Genomic DNA, 25,577 nt, shown 5'->3' with positions numbered 1-25,577 from the left:
ACAAACTATATATATTCTTGATCAGCGTGCAATTCTACATAGATATAGTCATGTCCGTCCGTCTGACCGTCTGTGGAAATCACTCTAGCGTCCGAACGGATTGACGTAGGTGGATGAAATTTTGGGAAAATCTATTATATGTACGTAGGACTTTTGGTATTGAAAGCGGGCTATGTAGGTCCACGCTTTCGTATAGCCCCCATACAAAATGACGTGTGACGTCGTTTTAAGGATTTCTTAAGATATTTGTCCCATTTTACCACCGAATTGGTTGTTATTTGGTATTTTGTGTCTCCAGAGGCCAACAAACATTCCTACCAAAGTTGGTTTATATAGGTCCACGTTTTTGTATAGTCCCCATATAACGCCCCATATAAAGTACGCGTCATTTTAATATATTTTGAATGTATTAGTCCCATTTGACAACAGAATCGGTTGTAACTTTGTATTTTTGTGTTTCCAGAGTCTAAAAAACATTTCTACCATAAAATGTTTATATAGGTCCACGATTTGATATAGGCCCCATAGGACGATATCTCCCGATTTTCAGTATTTTGAAGGTATTGGCCTCATTATCACACCGTGATGGCTAAAATTTGTTATTTAGTCTTCGTCTTTCCCCCAGAAATTTGTAGGTATAGGTCCACGCCATCATATAGCCCCCTTAGACCGATTTTCGGTATTTTGAAGGTTGTGGCCACATTAATCCACCGAAATGGCTGAAATTTGTGGTGGAGGGTATAAAAAGTTCGGCCCGACCGAACTTAACGCTTTTCCAACTTGTTCTGTAAAGAAGTATTTCAATTCACACAGGCTGAGGGTATGTCTCTGTCTGCAAAAATTATCCAAAATGATAAAAAAAAATATATGACATTTGAGCAGCCATTCAAAAACGAATAACTTGTAACCGTTCAAATTGTTGGAACATGGCTATCACTACAAAAGTGTGAATAGATAGATATGACTACACGACTACCACACCTGGCTGTTTTTGTTTAATGTTTAGTTTTTTTTTTTCAAATGAATTGTCAAATGGTTTTTTTTTTTTTGGTGGGGAATAATGTGACAATTAGGCCTACATTTGTAATTGCACGTATTTTAAAGTGTTATGAGGTATTTTGAGCATTTTCCCAGAAAACACAACATAGTTTTTGGGGATTTTTTGTGTGGCTTTTTGTTGCCAAGTGTTTTTTTTTTCGAATGCATTTAGTGTGTCAACAGTTAACTGATAATACCAACACTATAAAAAAATAATTAACATATAGCGGCATTACTAACACTAAAAAACAAATATGTAGTGGTAGTGTTGAATGTGTGTGTTAGTCAGTCATTCATTGAAAAGTCTGTTTTTTTGGAGGGTTTGTTTTATTTAAAACTAACCTAAATTTAATGCATTCAGCCAGGCGAGAGCAACCAACAACAAAAATAGCATAATTGCTTTCACTTTTATTTTCATTGTGAATATGTTATTGTTTTATTTTTCATTCAAATGTTTTTAATATAGGTGTGGAATAAAGAAATTAAATATTAAACGTTAAAATAAGTCGAAAAGATAAAAATCTTTTCAAATATGTATTTCAAGACCTCAAGACAAGTTTGAAAAAAATAAGTATTAGAACATTAAATTGCAGTGGAGTTTGGCAGTTGTCGAAATAAAATCTAAAAATTCTATAATTTTTTTTCGTTCAAAACTCAAAATGTTTAAAGGAAAAAATTGTCTATTGGGCATGTTCACTTACATTGTAACATTTAATTAGCACAAATGCCTTTAAAAGAAGCACAATTTATACTGATTGTAAAATTTGCCAAACGTTTTAAAATATCTCTGTATAAACAAATGTACGAGTATATATACCCACAAAACCATATATAATGTAAGAATACTGGCGCCAGGTTAAAGCTATTTTAAGTGTGTTTCTTCGTTGTTTTGTTTGCGATTAAGAATTTTCTAATTTAAGTGAATTTACACCAAGAGAATATATAACTTCATTTACGCATTCAAGAAAGAAATGCTACAATGTGTGTGTGAATTGAAACACTACTATAAATAAATAATGTATGGGTCTTCAGAATTTTGGGAGAATGAAATTGCCAACAAAAATATGGATTTGGATTAAAGCTCAAAAGTTTTGCGGGGAATTAAACCTAAAGGAATGGACCAAAACATGGTCCATTTTGGAAGTGGGTCCTTTTTTGGGAGTCATTCCTTTCGATAGATATCGCGCCCACCAAACATTTCAGTTGGTCACCATATAATTTAGACTTTTAGACCATTATATCATCAAACCAATCGTACCGACATTGTAACGAAATCGGTACGAAATTCGGACGCTACATCCGATGTTGGATCCGAAATCGCAACGATATCTTAACGAAAGTTGTATGAAGTGGTTGACGTAATTTCGGAACGAGCGAATTCGGATCGATTTCGGTCCAATCCGAAATGAAATCGGAAGAAAATCCTTGGGAAATCCGGAAAGCTAATTTTTTCTTCCGAATTTTCGTACAGATTTCTGAACGATTTCGTAATTATGTCTTATGAAAATCGGAGGTACTTTCCGAATCTTCGTAAAGATTTCTGAACGATTTCGGAATAATGTCGTATGAATATCGAAGAAAAAAGATTTTTTCTCTGACGCCTTTTTTATTGATAAATTTTTTCTTTATTATGTTTTTTATTGGAAGATTGTAATTTCAAACGTTTCTAACGATTTTCACTGTTGTTATCATTTTGTAGTTGTAGTAGAATGGTGTAAACTTTGTGTACTAATATGTTGAGTCTATGAGCACTAGCTTGAATTATCATATGTTGCATTTATATTTAAACTATTTAAAAATTGTATATGCGAATTTTATAACCAACCACTTTGTTTTTCGACAACAAACTAAAATGAAACCAATCCCTTGCTATTAGATACATACAAAAGATGGTTGTTATGCGAAGGGAAATTTGTTTTTGACATTTCGCTCCGAATTCGTACCGAAATCGGGTACAAAATTTACTTACTCTCCTAAATCGGAACGAAATCTGAACGAGGGGAGGTACCTGAAGGACTGGACCGATATGGCTCATCTTCGAACTTAAACTTAGTTTCTGCAAAATATTACGAAGTGCAAACTTTGGTTTGAATCGGTTGATCCGTTGAAGAGTTATCGTGCGCACCAGCCAGCTAGAGTTGGGCAATCTAGTTCCCGGAGCGGATCGATCTTCCTAGTTCCTTTTTCAAAAAAGGAACTAGTTCCTTAATATAGTTCCATAGTTCCAAATAGTTCCGATACCGATATAGTTCATCGAATCTTTCTCTTTCATCGTTCTTTTCGTTCCAAATAGTTCCGAGACCCATATAATTCAACGAATCTTTCTCGTTCATAGTTCTTTCTCGTTCATAGTTCTTTTTCCATTCCAAGACCTAAATAGTTCACCGAATTTCTCTCTTTGACTGTTCTTTTTCTTTCCTTCGTTCCAAATATTCCCAACACCGAAATGTTTAATCGTTTTGTGGATGCATTGACATAAAAATAAATAAATTGCAGCGAATAAACAGCAAAGAAGAGAAATCGATGTATGCGTTAAATTATAGGAACGAGAAGAGCGAAAGGAACTATATAAACGCAAGAGCTGAATATAGTTCCAACAGTTCCTTGTCCGGAATAGTTCCTTGGAACTAGTTCGTTCCAGAACTCTACAGCCAGCCACACAGGCAGACACACCGACGGACATGGCTAAATCGACTCCAAATTGTCTTTGGAGAATTTTTTTTTAATATTTCTTGTGACACGAATGAATGACCTTTTGCCTATTATTGGTTATAATAGTTTTTTGTCTATTTAAATATTGAAAAATCACCTTATAATAAAGATTTTATCTAATCTTGGGTAAAAACTCATCAACAACTCATAACCGTAATGTACATACATACATATGTATGTACGCTCTCTGATAATGTTTCAAGTTTGCATTTTTTTGAAAACTTAATATTCAAACGTGAAGGTGTGTGTTGTTGATGTAGATTTTGTATGTTTTTGTTTTTATTTATTTTTTGTATCGAAAGTGTACCAAGGTCAACAACACAACAAAAACAATGTTATAACCAAAAAAACCCTCAACTATTTTATAATTATCAATACCAGTTAACATAAAAGAGTTAGCGGAGCTAGGTGATAGGCAAGTAAGTGAACGAGCGAGCGAATGAGTAGAGAGAGTATGTGAATATCAGTATAAAGATGTGAGAGATCAAAAAATTAAAAAAGAAATATACACTACATATCAACAAAATGTTTATGTAAATAAGCGGGGTCAGATATACAAAAGCTGACAAAAGCAACAGTATATTTAAAAAATTAGGAAAAACATGGGAAAGCTATCGTTAAAGTGTTTAAAAATTAAATAAAAGTTGTAAATTTTCTTAAAAATCTTTGTAATGCAGTTTCAACTGTATATCCTATAAATATAAAATATCAAACAAATATCATGAGAATGTCTTTATTAACCTTATTTGCTTAGCTAGCAAAAATTTTAGCATGTTGGTATTTTCTTTAAAATCTCTATAATCCAGCTTCAACTGTACATTCTATAAATTGTTATACTAATACTACATGGGGGCACGTGTAACAACTATTACGCAGTCCTACATTGTTTAGTTGTAAAATAAAATATTGCAGTTGGTTTTTTTTGCATTTGTGTATTTTATTTTATTGTTGCTTACATATTACTGAACAAATTACATTCTGTCACAATCTTATCAATGAATTTGACATAAGTTCATTTTGATTGCATGTCTGTTAATTTAAGACATTAATCCCATTCATACGAACAATTTATACCGATCATCATTGGCATTGACCTCACATTATTATTTTATATTACAAAAAACTCAACAATGATTTATATATAACTATTTATATATTATACACAACAGAGTGAAAAAATAATTTAAAAAAAAAAAAGTTACAGTGTTTTATTTACAAATGCACTAAAAATTTTATTTATATTCTTCTTCATGATGGAATCTCCCAAATAAAAAGCTTGCCGTTTAATATTGTCACCATTTGTAATTTGAATGCAAGCACCAACCTTTGCACATAGTAAAATTTCTATCAAATATTCATCAAGTTCCAAGAAGATCTATATCGGACAACAATTTCGGGGTAATTCCTTCTTAAAAGTGCTTGCCTAAGTGCAGTTTAGGAACAATTTGTATATTTTATCAAAACCCTAATGGTGGAGGAAAAGATCGTGAATTCCAGAAAAGAGTCGTAAGTCCTAAACGCGGCTTGATATGATCAAACAAATTACGGATATTGAAGCAAAATAAATAAAGGAATAATATTGTTTTAATCACCACAATAAAATATTTAATGCAGAAAGTATTAGTGTTTTTTCTTCATGCTGAAAAGTTATTAAAAATTAACTTACGACATTTTCCTGCGAGGCAGACAATGTGAATTTTCGCCGATAAGAAATCTATCAGACATTGAAATTACTTACTCCGAAAACTGATAGTTTGTAAAATAGCCTACTGAAATTAAGAACACGGTCGAAGACGTGATTGCTATAACATGCTGATGACGTGAATGCTATAGCATTCAAATTTCAAAAACAAAGTAGTAAAAGATCGAACTGTGAAAAATTAGATACACATACAACTTTATTAAAAATGTACGGGAACGGAAAAATGGAAAAACGTAAAAAAAAAACTGGAACAAATGTCAATGTCAGCCTACCAGCCAATCAGAAGGCGGCAGCCATGTTACTACTTTTTACATGCTCATATTTGTCGTGTTAAAATTTTTTTAACGAGAGCGTCATTCAGCTCCATTTTTGTTTAAAGAGAAGTTAACATTTTACAACTTTTTTGCGTATGGGGACGGGTTTTCTGGTAAAATGTGTAAAAATGGTAAAAATTTGAAAAACGTTTTAGTTCTGAAACAAAGCTAATATTTATTCGATTAATATTATACGGTCCTAAGTTTTTGTGATAAATATATATTATGTGACTTATTTCGAAATTATAATTAATTACATAATAATAGCACTAAAGATAATTAATTAATAATAAATAAATAAAAATAATTTATAAATAAAAGTAATTATTGATAAATAAAAATATTAATTAATATATAATAATAATTAATAATTAAATAATAATAAATAAATGTAATTATTGATAAATAAAAATAATAATTAATTAATAATAATAATTAATATATAATAGTAATAATAATAATAATGATAACAAATTAATTAATACTACTAATTAGTGAATAATGATAAAATAAATACATAATAATAAGTAATTAATAATAAAAATTAATAATAACAATTAATAAATAATAATAATAATTAGTAAATAATAATAATAATGATAATTAGTTAATAATAAATAAAATAACAATTAACAAATTAAATTAATAATTAATAAAAAAAAATTTTGTTTTTCAAAATAATCAGGCTTAATCCCATAGTCGTTTTTTTAATATTTTATTAAAACAACTTTAATTTATTAGTGGGAAAAATTGGCGATGTTTACCATGGGGTAAGGCAGGGAAGACTATAGTTGGTCTGTTCCTTTACTTCTGAAAATGGTAAAACCGGCAAAAGTAGTAAAAGTTGAAAACTGCTCCCATATGAATTGTATTGTGTCTGAAGTAAAGGAACGCTTTTCGAGTAAAAAGTTGTAAAACTTGAAGATTCTTGAACGTAAAGGAACAGGGCTAGTTTCAGATCTTGCCACAGATCTTCACCAGTTCCCTTGTTTCTTGTTTTTCCAAAGAAACACACTGATCGAGAATTTCCTTGGCACGACCTAAACTCAAGTGCAGTTGTTCGAGTTTAGGTCGTGCCAATGAAATTCTCGATCAAAGTGTTTCTTTGGATGCGTATCTATTTGAGTGAGCAATTGACACTTGGGTATAAAAAGTTTCTTGTTGAAAAACAAGAAACAAGGGAACTGATGAAGATCTGTGGCGAGATCTGAAACTAAAGTCTTCACTGCCGTACCCCTTGGTAAACATCCCCAATTTTTACCCACTAATAAATAAAAGTTGTTTTAATAAAATATTAAAAAAACGACTATGGGATTAAGCCTGACTACTTTGAAAAAAAAAAGAATAGAAGTCATCATCCCAAATAAAAAACGCCAACCCTCCTAATAAATAAAAATAATATTCACTAATAAAAATAATTAACAATTTATAAATTATAATAAATAAAAGTAATAATAATATAAATAATTATTAAATAGTATTACTAATAATAATTAATAAATAATAATAACAAAAATTAATAAATAATAATAACAAAAATTATTAATTAATAATAATATTTAATAAATATTAAAAATTATAATAATTAAAATTAATAATTAATAAATAATGATTATAATTAAAACATGATTAATAATAAATAAAAATAATAATTCACAAATAATAATAATAATTAATTATTATTAATTTAATTAATAAATAATAAATAAAATTATAATTAAAAATAATAATTAATATATATTAATAATTTATAAATAACAATTAATAAATAATACTAACAAAAATTAATAAATTATAATAATAATAATAATTATAATAATAGTAATTAATACATAATAATAATTAATAAATATAAATAATAACTAATAACTAATAAATAAAAGTTATTGTTGATAAATAAAAATAATAATAATTATTAATAAATAATTACAATTAATAAATAATAAATAAAATAGTAATTAACAAATTAAATTAATAATAAATAAATAAAAATATTGATTAATTAATAAATAGTAATAATAATTATAATAATAATAATTAATAAATAGTAATAATAGTAGTAATAATATTTAATAAATATGTTTTTTTTTATTTTGTTAAATTCATATCTGGCTTATATTAAAATTTGTACATAAAGAGATGGTTTAAAAACCTTACATCTATAATTAAACATTTAATGCAACACATACATACGTACATAGTTTATACTAAGGTAATAAATGGAGAAGGAATTAATAAATAATAATGACAAAAGTGATTAAATAATAATTATTAATAAATTATAATAATAATTAATAAATATTAAAAATTATAATGATAAAAATTAATGATCAATTAATAATGATAGTAATTAATCCATAAAAATAATTGATTAATAATAAATAAAAATAATAATTAACACTAATAATAAATAAAAGTAATTATTTATAAATAAAAAAAGTAATTATTATAATTAATAAATAATAATAATAATAAATAAAAGCAATAATAGTAATAATTATTAAATAGTATATAGCTGATGGCCATTGTAGTCAATGCTATTTCCTTTCTTATTAACATTGTATTTACTACAGTGTTATTATAATAAATAAATAAATAGTAATAATAATAATTAATAACAAATATTATTAAACAATAATAATTAATAAATAATAAAAATTAATAAAAAATAATAATTAATTAATAAATAATAAATACAATACAACTAGGTTCGATAATAATTGGGTGTTCTTTCACCTTTCTGATTTTTTCCTTTTGCGTCCGCGAACGCCCGTGTTAATGAGTGATATTTTCATTGATCCGATATTTTTCACTTAATTTATTTTACAGTAAAACTTCTTCGAAAAAATATAGGACAGCACCTGTTTTGTCATTTTTATTTCTTTTTTAATAGATTAACTTTCATAACTTTGTTTTGATCAAAATCGTCTTGGTCAGTGATAAGCACTTAATAGATGCACAAAAACCCCTCAATAAGGCAAAAGAAGGCATATAGGTTTCACCTTCTTTTACACTTTGTTATTATGTTTTATCGAAATATTCAAAAATGTTTGGATTATAATAAAAAAAGGAAAGAAACAAAAAAACAAAAATAAAATAAAAATTGTGCAATTAACAACGTCATCATATGAGATTTCACACCAGGTTAACATCATAATCAGGCAATTGATTGATGGCCGAATCAAACGATCGATAAATTAATGGTGAAGTTGAGGTTGGCCTGCAGTAGCAAATCAGAGGAATTAATGATTATGATAATAAACTACAAAAACAAAATGAGAGACAAATTTCACAAAAAAAAAAAACGAAAATAAAACACAAAAATGAAAGCTAAGCTTGACGTGGAGATTCCAATTTATTAAGGCATAACATCAACGAACAATGACTGGGAATGACAAGTTACCATTGGATGGTTTATAATTGACCAATAAAAATGTCACCGGTTGCAATATTATGAAGTTGTCAATTAAAATCATTGCTATTGTTGTTGTTAGACCATGGAAGAGTGTTGAAGCTAATGTCATCAGTATAGAAACATTTCCATATAAAATTTTTTCGAGCCTTCTCATTAACGCCAATATTTTATGTATTAAAAAACAATATTTTTTATATTACACATTTTATTTATTTTCTCTAAGAAAAAATATCCAAAAAGTATTAAAAACGTGCCATCCAAAATAGCTGCAAGCTATCCCCAATGACAATGATTAATAATATTCTACGTCTATGTGATGTCAATTTTCTTCTTTTGTTTTATCAAATATTCTATAAATAGTCATATTTTTGGAGACAAAGCGCAACCACATTTTTTTTATTCCATTACGACGATATCATTCAACTGTAATTGTTTTTAATGGCCCATATTTGTTTGAATTTATAAGGGGATTTATGACTGCAATGATGACATCCAGACCCAGAGACACAATTTTCTAAAATTCTCGTAAATATTATTTAATTAAATTACAAAAAAGAACAACAACAGCAGAAACAAAACAATCTGTTATTAATCACTTGCAGGCACGCAATTTTGTTTTGATTGGCAACAACACTCAGTTGTGGGTAACTATAACAACAACAACACAAAAAAGAAAAAAATCAAGGATACATATTGAAAATTATAAAATATTGGGACAGAATGAATGCTAGCTAAGGAAAACTTTTATAGAAAAGGTATAGTTCTCAAAGAAAACGGGTTAAATATACAGATACACAGTAACAATACTCATTACAAAATCCATTACTAGCTCATTATTTTAACGCGAACTGAACTAAAATAAGCCCAAAAAATAATAGTTAAAATAATGGATTCATAAGGGGTTTTGTAATAAGTATTTTTGCCTGAGTCAGAATGATTTACCCCCAAGTAATGTGAAATTTCTTTCAGCAGTTTATGTCAACCTTCCAAAATTGTAACGCGAACTTTCCAAAACTTTTCAAACAATTAATTACAAATAATCGAAAGTGTTGCGTTTCAAAGTAAATTTACTTTTGATCTTTGCAACCTGAATATGCAAATACTATTTTCAAAAAGGTATGCCGATATAAAAAGATAAGCCTACAAAAAATTGTAAAAAGGTAAATAAATAAAAAAAATCCAACGACAACGTGTTGCAGAAATTAAAAAAATTATATATATATATATATATATGCCGACTATTGTTTGTATTTGCTAGAAATAAAACACACACTCTCTCTCACACACAAAGCTAAACAGCAGCTTTCATTTTCCATTTCATTTACATATATTTATTTGATAATCAAAACCTATTATTACAAAAACAAAACAAAAATGCCAGCTAGCAAAATGAGAAATACAACAATAATAACATCAACTAATACTACAACAGTTTTCTTCTATAGCTAAGCATTTTGTATGCGATTAAAAACAAAATTGAAACTGAAAGTGCATTTATCGTTTCAATAGTATTTATCGGTTGGTTCGTGGTTAGTAGAGCTGATAAAGAAGGCGTGGGAGTGGAACCGGATTTTTACTAGAGAAAATCATAAACAGCCTTGGCCAAGCTTTTTTTTTGTTACAAAAAAAAAATTGCAGTCCTCCTACGGAGGTCTCCTATTCTATAGGAACCTCCTACGGAGGTTCTTCTCTGTCTCCTCGAGTAGAAAAAGCTGTTAAGAGCAGTCAAATAGGGGTTCAGACTTTCACAAATGTCATCAGGGGAAGGTACCTGACGCCAAGATCGTACAATCCTCCGCATACGTTACGATCTCAATGCCCTCTGGAGGGGGTGGAATACAGGGGATGTAGAGGTTACAGAGTTCCGGAGACATCATCCCACCGTGTGGAACTTTTTGTTTCACTCAACGGGGCTTGGTGTTATTGTTCCTGAATTCCACGTACTATACATATAATTGATTATTCAACGTTCCACACTTAGCCAGATGGTAGTCTGCGAACTCGGTCTGTACGATTCACATATCCTGCCATCATTTTCCAGACTTCGGGGACAATGTGGATGGCTAGCGACGGTTTGACACACACACAGCGATCGTACCTTCCGATATTCAGATATTTTGTCATTTTAGCTACATTTTCTGATCGAATAAGCTATAATTTGGCATATAGGCTAGCCCTCAAAAAACTTATCAACCAAAAATTGTGGACATATGTTCAATCTTCGACTCGGTCCAACTTAACGTTTTTTCTTGTTTTTTTTTTTTTTAATATTTTTCGAATATCCCTATATATGCAGAATTAACCAAAACATCGTCAACATCCATTATCAACGATCTTTTTCTACTTTTGTTAATACAGTCGGACTTCTCGATACAAGCTTCCCTGTAACGAAGCATTCTATAACAAAAACAAGTAAAAAAGCATTAAGTTCGGCCGGGCCGAACTTTTCATACCCTCCACCATAAAATATTCTGAACTAAAATGGAATAATTACTTTTCATTCCTGTCCCCAACTTTAAGTGGGTACGTTAAAATGTCAGATAATGTTTATGTACATTTATGCTTCATTCGGGAGGCCTTTTTTATTGGTGCCTATATCTAACTATGTACATATGTTGACAATTTTTGGTGGGCTAGAAATTGGGAGGTACTGTTATATAGGGGTTATAATAAAACATGGGCCTATGTTGACAGTTTTTGATGGGAGCCTTTAATGTCAAATAACTCCTAATTCGGTTAAAAATTTAGCTAGAATCGGTAGAATCGAAAATCGGTACATAACGTGGGAACTTCAACTGTCATTAACAGCTGCTAGTTCGGAGGTATCTGGGCTATACGAAAATATGAACTTAAATGAACCGTTATATGGGGGCTATACCAAAACGTGGACCTATGTCCTCAAGTTTTGTCATATAAGTTTATTGACATTTAAGAACTTTAAATGTCAAATTATAGCTACATCGGTCTGAAAATGTAGCTACAAACGTCAAAACACCGCAAATCAGGGGTACCGTTATATGGGGGCTATACCAAAACGTGGACCTATGTCCACAAGTTTTGTTATATAAGTTTATTGACACTTAAGAACCCTAAGTGTCAAAATATAGCCAAATCGGTCTGAAAATGTAGCTAAAACTGTCAAAATACCGTAAATCGGGGGGTACCGTTATATGGGGTCTATACCGAAACGTGGACCTATGTCCACAACTTTTGTTATATAAGTTTATTGACATTTAAGAACCCTGAATGTCAAATTATAGCTACATCGGTCTGAAAATGTAGCTAAAAACGTCAAAATACCGCAAATCGGAGGGTACCGTTATAGGGGGCTATACCAAAACGTGGACCTATGTCCACAACTTTTGTTATATAAGTTTATTGGCACTTAAGAACCCTAAATGTCAAATTATAGCTATATCGGTCTGAAAATGTAGCTAAAAACATCAAAACACCGAAAATCGGGGGGCACCGTTATATGGGGGCTATACCAAAACGTGGACCTATGTCCACAAGTTTTGTTATATAAGTTTATTGACACTTAAGAACCCTAAGTGTCAAAATATAGCCAAATCGGTCTGAAAATGTAGCTAAAACTGTCAAAATACCGTAAATCGGGGGGTACCGTTATATGGGGTCTATACCGAAACGTGGACCTATGTCCACAACTTTTGTTATATAAGTTTATTGACATTTAAGAACCCTGAATGTCAAATTATAGCTACATCGGTCTGAAAATGTAGCTAAAAACGTCAAAATACCGCAAATCGGGGGGTACCGTTATATGGGGGCTATACCAAAACGTGGACCTATGTCCACAAGTTTTGTTATATATGTTTATTGACACTTAAGAACCCTAAATGTCAAATTATAGCCAAATCGGTCTGAAAATGTAGCTGAAAACGTCAAAATACCTTAAATCGGGGGGTACCGTTATATGGGGGCTATACCAAAACGTGGACCGATATATCCCATCTTCGAACTTGATCTTCCGACGGCTAAAAAAATGTTATTCCCCAATTTTCAGCGAAATCGGTCAACAAATGCGACCTGTATGTTGCGAACGGACGGACGGACGGACATGCATAAATCGACTCAGAAAGTGATTCTATGTATATCCCTAGAAGGCACTATGGGTCTATCTCGCTTCCTTTTGTATGTTACATACAAATGCACTAACACATAATACCCCTTACCACATAGTGGTGTAGGGTATAAAGAGAAGACCCAAGTGGAAATTCTCACACAAAATAACCTCTCTATAAGTAGTAATTCGTCGGTTCTCAAGTCCTACGTTTTAGAGAAGTTCGACCGTATTTGTCTTCAATTGTTTTTATTTTTACTTATTTTTTATATAGCACATTTTATATTGAGAGAAAAATATATATGGGAAATATGCATAGTAGACCGACCACCCCACCGGACAGACCAGGCCACCGCCACCACCTTTTGTTTACTTTACTTCACTTTGTTTTCGCTTATTTATACATTGTGTGAATATTTCAACTAAATGTGACGTAATTTTCATTACATTACCTCACGTAGCCACTTGTGTCTGCTGCGCTGGTTTTCTAGCAGCAGTAGTAGCAGCTGAAATTTCCGAACACTCAAAGGTGTTTGTGGGTATGTCCGTCTGGTCTGCACACTCATTTACGCGCCCCATTTACGCTGAGATGAATTCATGGCAGCAGTTATGAACAAAAATAAATAAATGAAAATCTGTAACGAGCAGACACTTATGTACATACAAATATGCAGATTTTTGTCCTCTATGTAAACAAAAATCTATTAAGTCCCTAAAACTGGTACTTCTGGTACCTGAAATTTGGGTATACGACCCAATATTTGTCTACCATACATATGAACTAAATATTATAGCCTATCAATGACTAATCTGTGTCCTTCTTAGATACCACAACTCGAAAGGAGTCGTAATTTCCTTCAATAAACAGAAGGCTAATTCAATTCTTCTCTGAAAACACTATTTTCCCAAAACCTCGTCTTGTGAAGAAAATCGTATCATGCCTTAAATACTAATTTTCTTTGAAAACAAATCTCCAATAATATTCTCATACACTTCCTTTGCGAAATCCCTCGCGTTTGTCTTCTTTCCAAGCCAGTGTAGAAAATCCAATAATTTTCATTAAACTTCTTTTATAGTGATTTAAAAATATCTGCGTAAATAATAGCAATTAATGGACTTGGTACTTTGTTGATTTTGTTTTATTAAGATGCCGGTTGGAAGAGAGGGGGAGGGGGAACGAACAACAATATTCTTTGAATATACTTTGCTGTTGCTATTGTTGTTTTCTTCTGGTTCTTCATAATTATCAAAATGTCAACAAAGGGCAAACCCAACCAAATCGGGTTTTGTATCTACAGTCAGTCAGCCAGTCCGTCAGTCAGGCCCAAGCGCACACAAAGGAATCGCTCAAGTGTTGTTGTTGATGTCATTGTTATTGCTCTTGTTGTCATTGTTATTTGAGATATTCACGCCAATAAAAAAATAACATTTTTCCCAAAGTAGAATATTGTAGCAAAAGTTCAATTACCCAAAAACAGAAAACAATGAAAAGCAAAAAAAAAAAAAAATGATTCGAAAGCCTTGATTATTTTTTTAAAGAATTAGGTCTCGATTGAAGATTTGTTCCGGCAGAGATTCTTCCTATCAGGAAGGCAGAAAATTTGGCGAAAAACTTGAAAGAAATCATACAGTACCGGTGCCTATATATGTCGATCAATCCCACGGCATCGGGTTCTTTCGTACCGGATTGACCCTAACCATAGTGTTTCGGCCAGCGGCTGCCAACCCAGCATTAAACCTAGGATTCTACGTATGTTTAAATGCTGCTACAACAACAACATATATGTCGATAATCCAGTACCCCCCACAAGGCTCACAAGTCCGGGATTGCAGGACAGCCATGTACGATATACACCACATCGATAAACTTTCCGCGTCATAATAACATAATGGGAAACGAATTAGCAGACGGACTATGTCGTGGTGGCTCTAAGTATATCGGTAGACCGGTGAAACTACATCGGCAAACTTCTATATCGAGAAAGCTCTTCTTGCCTGAATGCAAGACAACAAACTCCCTTCTATCGCTCTACAAGTTATGGATGAAAATAACTATGGGACTTAGCACGGGTCACTGTAGTGTGAGATTTCTTACTTCAAAATGGGATGACTATGGCATTGACTACTTGTAGGCATTGTGAGGATGCAGAAGAAATAGAGACGATCGAACATCTATTTTGTAGTTGCCCCTTGTTGCAAACAAGAGATAGATACTCACACATTCCGATCAAACATAAATCTCTATATCCTTTTCAACTTTCAAACCAGCACCTATCTTGAATTATAATCCCTTTTAAAAAATACTTTTACTCACAATTACAATAAATGAGCTTTTAATTAAGCGTGTGACACAAAGTCAACAGAGAATGTGAAAATCATTTCCATTCACATATTGGTGGTATACTTTTGCCAATGTAATGACGTGTGTCATGGAGGTGTGGGTAGGCGGTGATATAAATGCCATATTGTAGCAAAGGGGTTGTTATTGAAGTGTCGACTGGCTGTCTTCCAAACCCACCCACCAGATTAACATACAGCCACAGAGGTACAGGGAAATAGAGGGGTTGTTTATATCGGGTACCAAGTTTTTGTTGATTTTGGTTTTAGCGGTGCCATCACCACCAATACATTGGTTTTGTTTTGGTGTTAAATGTGGAGGAGAAGAGGACCGGTGTCGTTTGGACACACAATAATATTTTTAAATAAAACGCAATAATGCTATTTGTTTACAAAACTTGAACGGCATGTAAGTAACAAAAAAAGAGTCGTAAAAAGCCATAGCGTAGCACATTTTTATATAGGTGGGTCAATGTCAATGTCATGTGGAAGACTTTGTTATTATCGAAGACATTGATTTGTTTTTACTTATAATGAAATATTGGTGAGGGAAAGTAAACAAAATTGTGTGCATATCTTTTAGTTGCAAAGTTTCCTAACCTTATCACAGAACTCGATGCTTACCTCAAAAAATATTAAATTTATATAATTTTTTGATTATTATCTAAATATCTTGTAAAACATGTGAAAAAAGTGTTATCTCTGTGTGTTAGCGTTCAGAACCAAACTCATAACTTCCAAAGGTTCCGTGTAAGTCATACCGATTGAATGGACAAATATCCATCTCTGTAAAAAACAATTTGCATTTGAAAGAAGAAAAGATCGATGGCAGAGAAGCCACTCCACTGCCGATATGTCTGATGAGCCACTACCAACGGCGAACCCGGTCACATAATGGTGGTTGTGAGGGTTGGAATCTTAGGCTTTTCTTTTTCACTTGCAAAAAATCTTCGGCCATTAAGCTCAACACCAACGAGAAATTAATTAAAATTAATATTAAAAATGATCTTAGCCCTAATAGGAACAATTTTCAAAACAAATCCAAGAATTTTGTTTTCTTTCAATATAACATCATTTCTTCTTCTTTCTTGCAGGCTCAACGTCCCGAGAACACCGTAATGCAAGCGCTTGAATCGCTCAATGATGCCCAAGTCAATGATTTTCTAAGTGGTAAAACACCATTGAATCTAAGTATGCGTTTGGGTGATCATATGATGTTGATACAATTACAACTAAGCACGGTTAATCCTGTCAACAGTGCCGCTCACCACAGTGGTTCGAATTGCAGCAGTAGTTCCTCACGTACACGTTCCAGTCATCATCATCACCACCATCATCATCGCAGCAGCAGTAGTCGTAGTACTTCCACACAAACTGCTTCTGGATCCACGACCGTTGCCACTAATGGATCTTCATCAAGTTCAGGCCAATCGTCATCAGCATCGGCGATGAATCACAGCGGTCATCATCATCACCATCACCACCATCATCACAATGGTGCTAGTGTTGGGAGTAGTGTACCAGGATCCATTGCCTCTGCAAATGCCATATCAGGAGGAGTAGGCCAAAATGCTGCTGTAAGGAAATTGGAATTGGATACCTCCAGTCAAACACCACGTGGAGGAGTAACTAAAAACATCTCCTCTGTACCACCAACTGTAAGAATGGCGGCTGCCCAATCCGTGCCACAAACACAATCCACCTCATTGTCTGGTAACACTGCACCACCACCGCCACCAAACTCTAAAAATTCCGACTTTAGCTCTTATCTAAGTAAACGCGACTACGAAAGTTTACAAAATATTGTTAAGAGCATTGCCATGGCTCAACCGTCGCGTTTGACACCTGCTATCACCACAAATGCTGCTGGTTCGACCGGGCAACCTTCATCCGTAACAAATACTACAACAGCAGTTCCCAGTTCCGGCATTGTGCCAGTGGCATCACCCTTCCACACACCCTCCACAGCTGAGGCCGCACTTTTGGAACAATCACCCATAAAATCGTTATCAAACTTAGTCTCAAGCCCCATTAAGACAACATCAATTAAACACATTCCCCGTATATCTTCGAATAACAGCAACGCAAATAGTTCCTCCAATGCAGTGGCCCTTGGTCCACATACAACGGCTATTAACACATCTAGTTCTAATAACACAGCAGCAGTACCAACACCAATTTGCCAAGATCCAATTGCAGCCAAATTAACCTCATGTCTTTGTACCAGACTTAATGGTGGTAGTAGCGGAGCTGGTGGCAATATGCCTCCTCATGTTAGCGCCAAACAGTGTATTGAGACTTCATGTATTACTTCACAGCAGCAGCAGACGCCTCAATTAACTCAGCAACAACAACAACGTACAAGTTCTATAATGACCAGCACACCAAATTATAAGTCTATTAATAACGGTGGTTCCGTTTTAACTACACCCCCACCGCCACCACTAACGAATATTGCCTGCAATTCTTCCTCAGCGTCGTTTTCGTCGCGCTCCTCCTCCTCATCGTCGTCGTCATTACACAAAACGGCACACAATGCAATTACCCGTAAGCATCGTCATCATCATCACCACCACCATCATCATCATCACTATCATCACCCTGGAGTACAAAACAGCAGCAGCACCAGTAATGTCAAGTTGCAACACAATCCCTCCTCCTCGTCGTCATCATCAACACCCCATCGTGGAGGCATATCAAATGATAGTGGTTTCAATTCAAGTGATGACACCCTTAATATTTCTACACAAACTCCCATAAAATCCAAAATGATTACAACTTCTGCAGCACCACCATTACCCGGTGCCACCACCACCACAACACCACTAATGGTATCTGCCCCATTGGCTTCAAGCTCTTCAACTGCAACACCAGCAACTCCATCATCTTCTGTTACTGCAACACCAACACCCATAGAATTAGACGAATCCGGCATAGTTTCAGATTCACGTACCCTAGCCGAGGCTTCACGTAATCTCACACAAACTCTACGCAAACTATCCAAAGAAGTTTTTACCAATAAAATTGATTTCTCTGCCAGTGAAGAGACACCACGCAAAAGTGGTTCAGGAGCTGTAATTGAGTCGATGAAAAATCATGGTAAAGGTATATATTCGGGGACATTTTCGGGTACACTTAATCCAGCTCTGCAGGACAGATATGGACGTCCCAAAAGAGATATTTCTACCGTTATACACATTTTGAATGATCTATTGAGTGCAACTCCACAATATCATCGTGGTGCACGTATTAGTTTTGAGGCTCCATCAACATCGGCAGCAGCAGCAGCTTCTGTGGCAGCGGCCAGTGGTTCACCGGGTGCTATACACCATAGTTCCAGGAGTAAACATGTAAGTAGTAGAATTTGTATATGTTTTGGTATTTTTTCAATTAATTATTGAAAAATATATATTCCAAGGTCTATACAAGGTCGGCCAATAAGCCCACTTGATTATTATGTATGAAGATTATTCAAGATATATCATTTCACAGTAGACACCAGCTCCGGTGCCTTCTTCCATCTTGGAACCCTCTGTATAGAAGGCCAGACCGTCCAGAGGAGGGTTACTTCTGTTCCAGTCATCCACATCGATAAATTACAGGACAGGGGTAAAGAGGGCGCGAGTCGCACCTTCTTGAAAAACGCCCGTGTTTGTACTTGAAAGTGCATAAAAATTTTAGTTTAGTGTTCGTAGATGTCCTTGCCAAATTTTTTAGGCACGTATCTTTTCTCTGTATATAATTACTTAATTTTCTACGATGTTCCACTATTTATAATAAATCCGTTTGCCAATACAAGATAGGTGCTTCTCGATATAGATATCATAAAGTTCTGAAAGAAAGGAGGCCTCTATGGACCCTTTCTAAAAGAAAGAGTGCTTCTATGGACGCTTTTTGAAAAAAGGAGTGCTTCTATACACTTTTTCTGAAGTAAAGAGTGCTTCTGTAGACCCATTCTGAAAGAAAGAGTGCTTATGTAGACCCTTTCTGTAAGAAAAAGTGCTTCTATGGACACTTTTTGAAAGAAAGAGTGCTTCTATAGAATCTTTCTGAAAGAAAGAGTGCTTCTATAGACCCTTTCTGGATATAAGAGCACTTCTATGGACCTTTTCTGAGGTATAGAGTGCTTCTGTAGACCCTTTCTGAAAGAAAGAGTGTTTCTATAGACCCTTTCAGGAAGAAAGAGTTCTTCTTCTTCTGTAGACTCTTTTTGAAAGAAGGAGTGCTTGTATAGATCCAATCTGGAAGAAAGAGTGCTTCTATCGCCCCTTTCTGAAAGAAAGAGTGCTTCTGTAGGCCCTTTCTGAAAGAAAGTTTGCTTCTATAGACCCTTTCTGAAAGAAAGAGTGCTTCTGTAGACCCTTTCTGAAAGAAAGAGTGCTTCTATAGACCCTTTCTGGATATAAGAGTACTTCTATGGTCCTTTTCTGAGGTACAGTGTGCTTCTGTAGACCCTTTCTGAAAGAAAGAATGTTTCTACAGACCCTTTCAGGAAGAAAGAGTTCTTCTGTAGACTCTTTTTGAAAGAAGGAGTGCTTGTATAGATCCAGTCTGAAAGAAAGAGTGCTTCTATCGCCCCTTTCTGAAAGAAAGATTGCTTCTGTAGACCCTTTCTGAAAGGAAGTTTGCTTCTATAGACCCTTTCTAAAAGAAAGGGTGCTTCTATAGACCCTTTTTGAAAGAAAGAGTGCTTCTATAGACCATTTTTTGAAAGAAAGAGTGCTTCTTTAGATGTTTTCTGAAAGAAAAATTGCTTCTATATACCTTTTCTAAAGTAAAAAGCGCTACTATGGACCCTTTTTTGAAAGAAAGAGTGCTTTTATAGACCTTTTTGAAGGAAAGAGTACTTCTATAGAACTTTTCCGAAAGAAAAGGAGCTTCTGCAGACCCTTTCTGAAAGAAAGATTGCTTCTGTAGACCCTTTCTGAAAGGAAGTTTGCTTCTATAGACCCTTTCTAAAAGAAAGGGTGCTTCTATAGACCCTTTTTGAATGAAAGAGTGCTTCTATAGACCCTTTCTGAAAGAAAGAGTGCTTCTATAGACCCTTTCCGAAAAAAAGAGTGAGAGATTGCTTCTATAGACAATATCTAAAAGAAAGGGTGTTTCTATAGACCCTTTTTGAAAGAAAGAGTGCTTCTATAGACCATTTTTTGAAAGAAAGAGTGCTTATATGGACCCTTTCTGAAAGAAAGAGTGCTTCTATAGACCCTTTCCGAAAGAGAGGGTGCTTCTACAGACCCTTTCTGAAAGAAAGATTGCTTCTATAGACAATATCTAAAAAAAGGGTGCTTCTATAGACCCTTTTTTAAAGAAAGGGTGCTTCTATAGACCCTTTTTTAAAGAAAGGGTGCTTCTATAGACCCTTTCTGAAAGAAATGGTGCTTCTATAGACTCTTCCTGAGTGAAAGAGTGCTTCTGTAGACCCTTTCTGAAAGAAAGAGTCCTTCTGTAGTCCCTTTTTGAAAGAAAGAGTGCTTCTACAGACCCTTTCTGAAAGAGTGCTTCTACGGACACTTTCTGAAAGAATGCTTCTACAGACCTTTTCTGAAGGAAAGAGTGCTTCCACAGCCCCTTCCTGAAAGAGTGCTTCTACGGACACTTTCTGAAAGAATGCTTCTACAGACCCTTTCTGAAGGAAAGAGTGCTTCTACAGACCCTTTCTGAAGGAAGGAGTGCTTCTATAGACCCTTACTGATTTAGGTTCAGCCCAAGTGTCCCTAGAGAGAACTTTGGGTGGTGTCTACATGGCTCATAATTTCCAAGTCAGTCTTTTGAGTGTCTTGAGGATAAAGTAGGATAAGCTAATAGACCTGTATTCTTTCGGCGCCGAGTGACTAGGTTTCCCTGCTTTCGGAATGTAAGTGACTTTCACCCTTTCTACAGAACAAGTACACAAAAAACACAGACAAGCTTGGAAACATAGTTTTTAATTTGGCCTAAATCCACAAGATTTTATATCCATCAATTGCTTTGTTCCAGAACCTATATGAGTATATTATTTATTAAATGTTGAGAATTTTTTTCTTTATATTTTGTTTTGACATGCTTTTCCTTTTTTCTTTGCAGCTTTCATCAAAACATCATCACTCCTCACATCCCTCCTGTGTCAAATGCATTAAAACACACAGCAATAGTGCTTCCTCCTCATCGTCAATGAATAATGGTGGATCGTCTTCATCCTCACCGATATGTGCTTATGGTGAATGCAATGGACATTACGTCAGTAAATCAAGCAAAAACTATCCCTGTTGCCAGACAGATATAACTAACAGTTCCCAACCTCATCATGCTGCTTCGTCCTCGTCGCATCACCACCAGCAACAGTCATCTATGATGGTCGTCGATGATCGTAAGGTGTGTCAGTGTCGCTATCGTATACACAGTGAAACCGGCGAACGAGAACGTGAACATACCTGCCAGAAATGCGCCACCGAAATGGATAATATGAAAACAAAATCCAAATTGGATCAATTGCGTTTGGTAATGCAACAGCGTAAGCAAAAACGTGAGGCACGTAAACTAAAGGGTGCCCCATACGGAGCTAGAGTAGTTGGCACTACTAGTACAACTACGGCAACAACAGCAGCCGGTGGGGTTGTAGCTGAAGCCAATGGCTCTAGCCTGAGCCCCTCAAATAGCCCAATCAGTGCAAATAACAATCAGACGCCAATTAGTGTGGCCAGTGCACAACAGTCCACAGCTCCCAGTGAAGTATCACCAAATCATATTGTAGAAGAAGTTGATACGGCTGCATAGATTTTTAACTAAAAATAATACAAAAATGCAAAATACGTTTTTTTTCATTAAACCCTTTTTAAATAGATAAAATATTCGATTCTACTTCATTTATTTTTATTAAGAAATTTTTATTAGATTATAAACAAAGAAAAAACAAAAAATAATTTGCTGTTCAATATTAATTTTAATTAGTTTTTCTCTTGTGTAGCATTTATTAGTTTGTAGATAAAAAATACCTTTTCTTCTCACATTACCACCAATAATTACAACAACAACGACTACTATTTAAAAAGAAAAAAACTACAAAGAAAACAATAACAACATGAAATGCAAATTTATTTCTAATTAACCTCTGGGCTTATTCTGAGTTCTGCAAGCTATTAGGAGCTGAGTAATATAAATTTGAAAAAATAGATTAAGTGAACTACTGACGGTTAATGATTTAATTCGAGAACTAAGTTACCTCATTTTCAAAGCATCATGACCTTATTTCCCCAAAATTTTTCAGACTTAATGTGAATTTTATTATGCATACCTGAGGTTATTTCATTTGAAATTTAATTATTGTTATATTAAAATTGTTTATAAATAATTTGTTTTCTTTGATTAGTTGTGTTGACCTAAAAATGCCTTTTCCTAAAATTATTTTTTGGATACCTATTTAAATTTTATACTTTTATAGTTCTATTTTTTTAAATGAATTTTTGTTGGATTTGTAGCCTTAGATATAATTTTGGTTTTTTGCTTTATTACAATTAAATTAAAGTAACATATTTACAGCAACAGTTATAATATTAAACAACAATTACAAAAAAAAAAAAAAAACAGAGACCTTAAATTAACAATGATTTTGAAATTAATAAAAAATATGGTCCTATTTCACAATAATTTTTTAAACTACAAGGTTTTTTTACAAGAAAATTTTTTCTGGCTCCGCTGGCTGAGCTTTACATTCTCTCTTCCTTCTTCCCTTCTTTTAATATAATGCTAATATGTATTTAAATTTCATTCTGCTGCAATTTGTTTTTATAGAATGAAATTTAACAAAAAACTGTTACTACATTATCATTACCTTCCTTTTTTCAAATAATATTAAAACGTTGTGCGTTATCTATTTTTCTTTAATAGAGTTAAAAAACTTCCACCTCTTGCTTAAACTTAGTCCCAATTTACATTGGGCGAGTTTACTTGCGGCAATTGTCATTTTGTTGGAGAGAGAGGTGAGGCATATGGTAACCCTTTGCCTCTCAGCACCCTCTCTCACCTACAAACTGACAATTGCCGCAAGTAAACTCGCCTAATGTAAATTGGGACTTATGAATTCTTTTTGCCTTTGGTTTTTATTCAAAATACCAACAAAAAACCTATAAACTTTAGTTATAAAATTAAATAAGAAATAAATATACATATACTTTTTGGAAAACAACTTAATTTAATTATTACTTTTCAACAACAAACTACTACAAATATTTTACAAATTTTTTTATTATTTTATTTTTTTTAATTTAAAATTTTTGTGTGAAAATAAAAAGAAATAAATTTGTTTAATTGTATTCATGAAAAAATATGTTTTTATTTTTCATTTTATTTACCTATTTATTTGATTGTTAAAGAAAACGACCAGTTTTCCATCAAATACTGCGTAACAGGCAACAAAGTCATCTAAAATATGTAGTTTACTTTTAGGCGCAATATTTTTCATTGATTGTCGGGGTTAGCTATGTATAAATTGGAATATGTGTTGAACTGCAGTCAGTTTGAATAAAGAGCGTAGAAAATAGAAAAGGCTGGCAACTGTAGCCCACTTATAAATATACAGTTGCGGGATAATTCCCACATTCACTATCACGCCCATTAATAAATAAACTGGGAAAATCCAAAATAAAACGTGAAAACATTGCATTTTTTAAACTAAATCAAAGAACAATGGGAGCCATCGCCTTGCACATAGAAGGTCTGCGGTTTACGGTTTACCTCACCAGAACATCAACATTTTCGGCGGTGGCAAATTTTCTCAGTGTAATGCTGGCTTATATTTCCTTAGTATTTCAGCGACAATACAACTTCTGTACAATAGGTGTTGTAAGACAGTAAAATGTAGGTCCCATATCATTAGGTTCATATGCAGCGGCGTGCGCTCATAGATATGAGGGAAGTCTCCCTTGTCAAGGAATAAAAATAATTAATATTTCAAATTTTAATTTCGAAAATCAAAGAAAGTTTCCAGTTTACTCATGTTTTACCCAGGCTTGGGAACCAAACATTAGCACGGGTTGTATTCGTGTTTTGTAGTCTTATTTTTGTTTGGCAAGATGTGGGTTTGTTCTTAAACCGCTTACTTAAGCCAAAGTAGCATTCGTTGGCCAATACTGATGTTGTTTGCTGTGTTTATAGGCGAAGTCTTTAACTACCTCGAAATTATGTGAACCACCTTCCACAGTGGGTCTGAGTTCTATGGACGTATTTTGTGTCGATACCATCAGCTTTGTCTTTAGCGAATTCTCCTTCGACTTTTTAAAGGTATCGGTTACTTCTTTTACCGGTCGACCCTTGATGACAATGTCGTAACAAGTAAGATTGGGCTATTGGTGTATATTGTGACATTCTTTTGACGTTTGCATCTCGTTTAACCTTTTCCAGCAGGATGTTCAAGAGAACCTACGAAAGGCAATCTTCTTGTCTAAAATCTCTTTTGGTACTGAACTGTTCGAACAAGTTCTTTCCTGATTTAACTAAGTATCGGGCATCTGTTAGTCATTTTACAAAGCCGAATGAACTTTTGTGGGTATACCAATATCAGACATGGTTTGAAATACCTTTAAACGTAAGGGTCTGTCGAAGGCTTCTCTATAATCGACAACAAATATGTTAAGTGTCGATCTGCACCTCTAGGGTCTTTTTCAGGATTTGCCGCAGGGTAAATATCTGGTCTGCTCCCTATTGCTTGAGTGTCAGGGATATTGTGCGAACGACTAAATCCGTTGGTCAAGGAAATGAATATCAACTCCCCGTGAGTTTTCTCACTCTCTCCTTTAAGTTGCAACGACAGAGGGACAAAACTTACGGGGAGTTTACATTCATGCTCGGGCTGAATATCTCTGACACTCAAGCAACGGGGAGCAGATTTATAAAGTCTTATCTCTCAGTTTCCAATCGTCGGATGCCCTCCTTCCTGCCAGATGGTGCTAACTAGCTTATGTATACATCTTATCAGGTGTGGTGCCTCTGGTTTTGAACAGC

General features: G+C 33.7%; 1 protein-coding gene across 1 annotated transcript in view; it reads left to right on the top strand.

Moving 5' to 3' along the window:
- stx (ubiquitin-like domain-containing protein stuxnet) overlaps nt 1–22,381 on the top strand; it is a 102,229-nt gene extending 79,848 nt beyond the window's left edge. The window contains exons 3-4 of the mRNA XM_073973784.1: nt 16,694–18,949; nt 21,666–22,381. Of these exons, the coding sequence (XP_073829885.1) occupies nt 16,694–18,949; nt 21,666–22,355 (2,946 nt within the window). The 3' untranslated portion in view covers nt 22,356–22,381. The remainder of the gene's footprint in view (nt 1–16,693; nt 18,950–21,665) is intronic.
- Nucleotides 22,382–25,577: the final 3,196 nt, after the last annotated feature.

The sequence above is a fragment of the Musca autumnalis genome, unplaced genomic scaffold, assembly GCF_047663935.1.
Source record: "Musca autumnalis isolate F117 unplaced genomic scaffold, ASM4766393v1 scaffold_3, whole genome shotgun sequence".
Lineage (NCBI taxonomy): Eukaryota > Metazoa > Arthropoda > Insecta > Diptera > Muscidae > Musca > Musca autumnalis.
The sequence above is the reverse complement of the archived record's forward strand: the minus strand, read 5'-3'. Positions and strand labels throughout refer to the sequence as shown.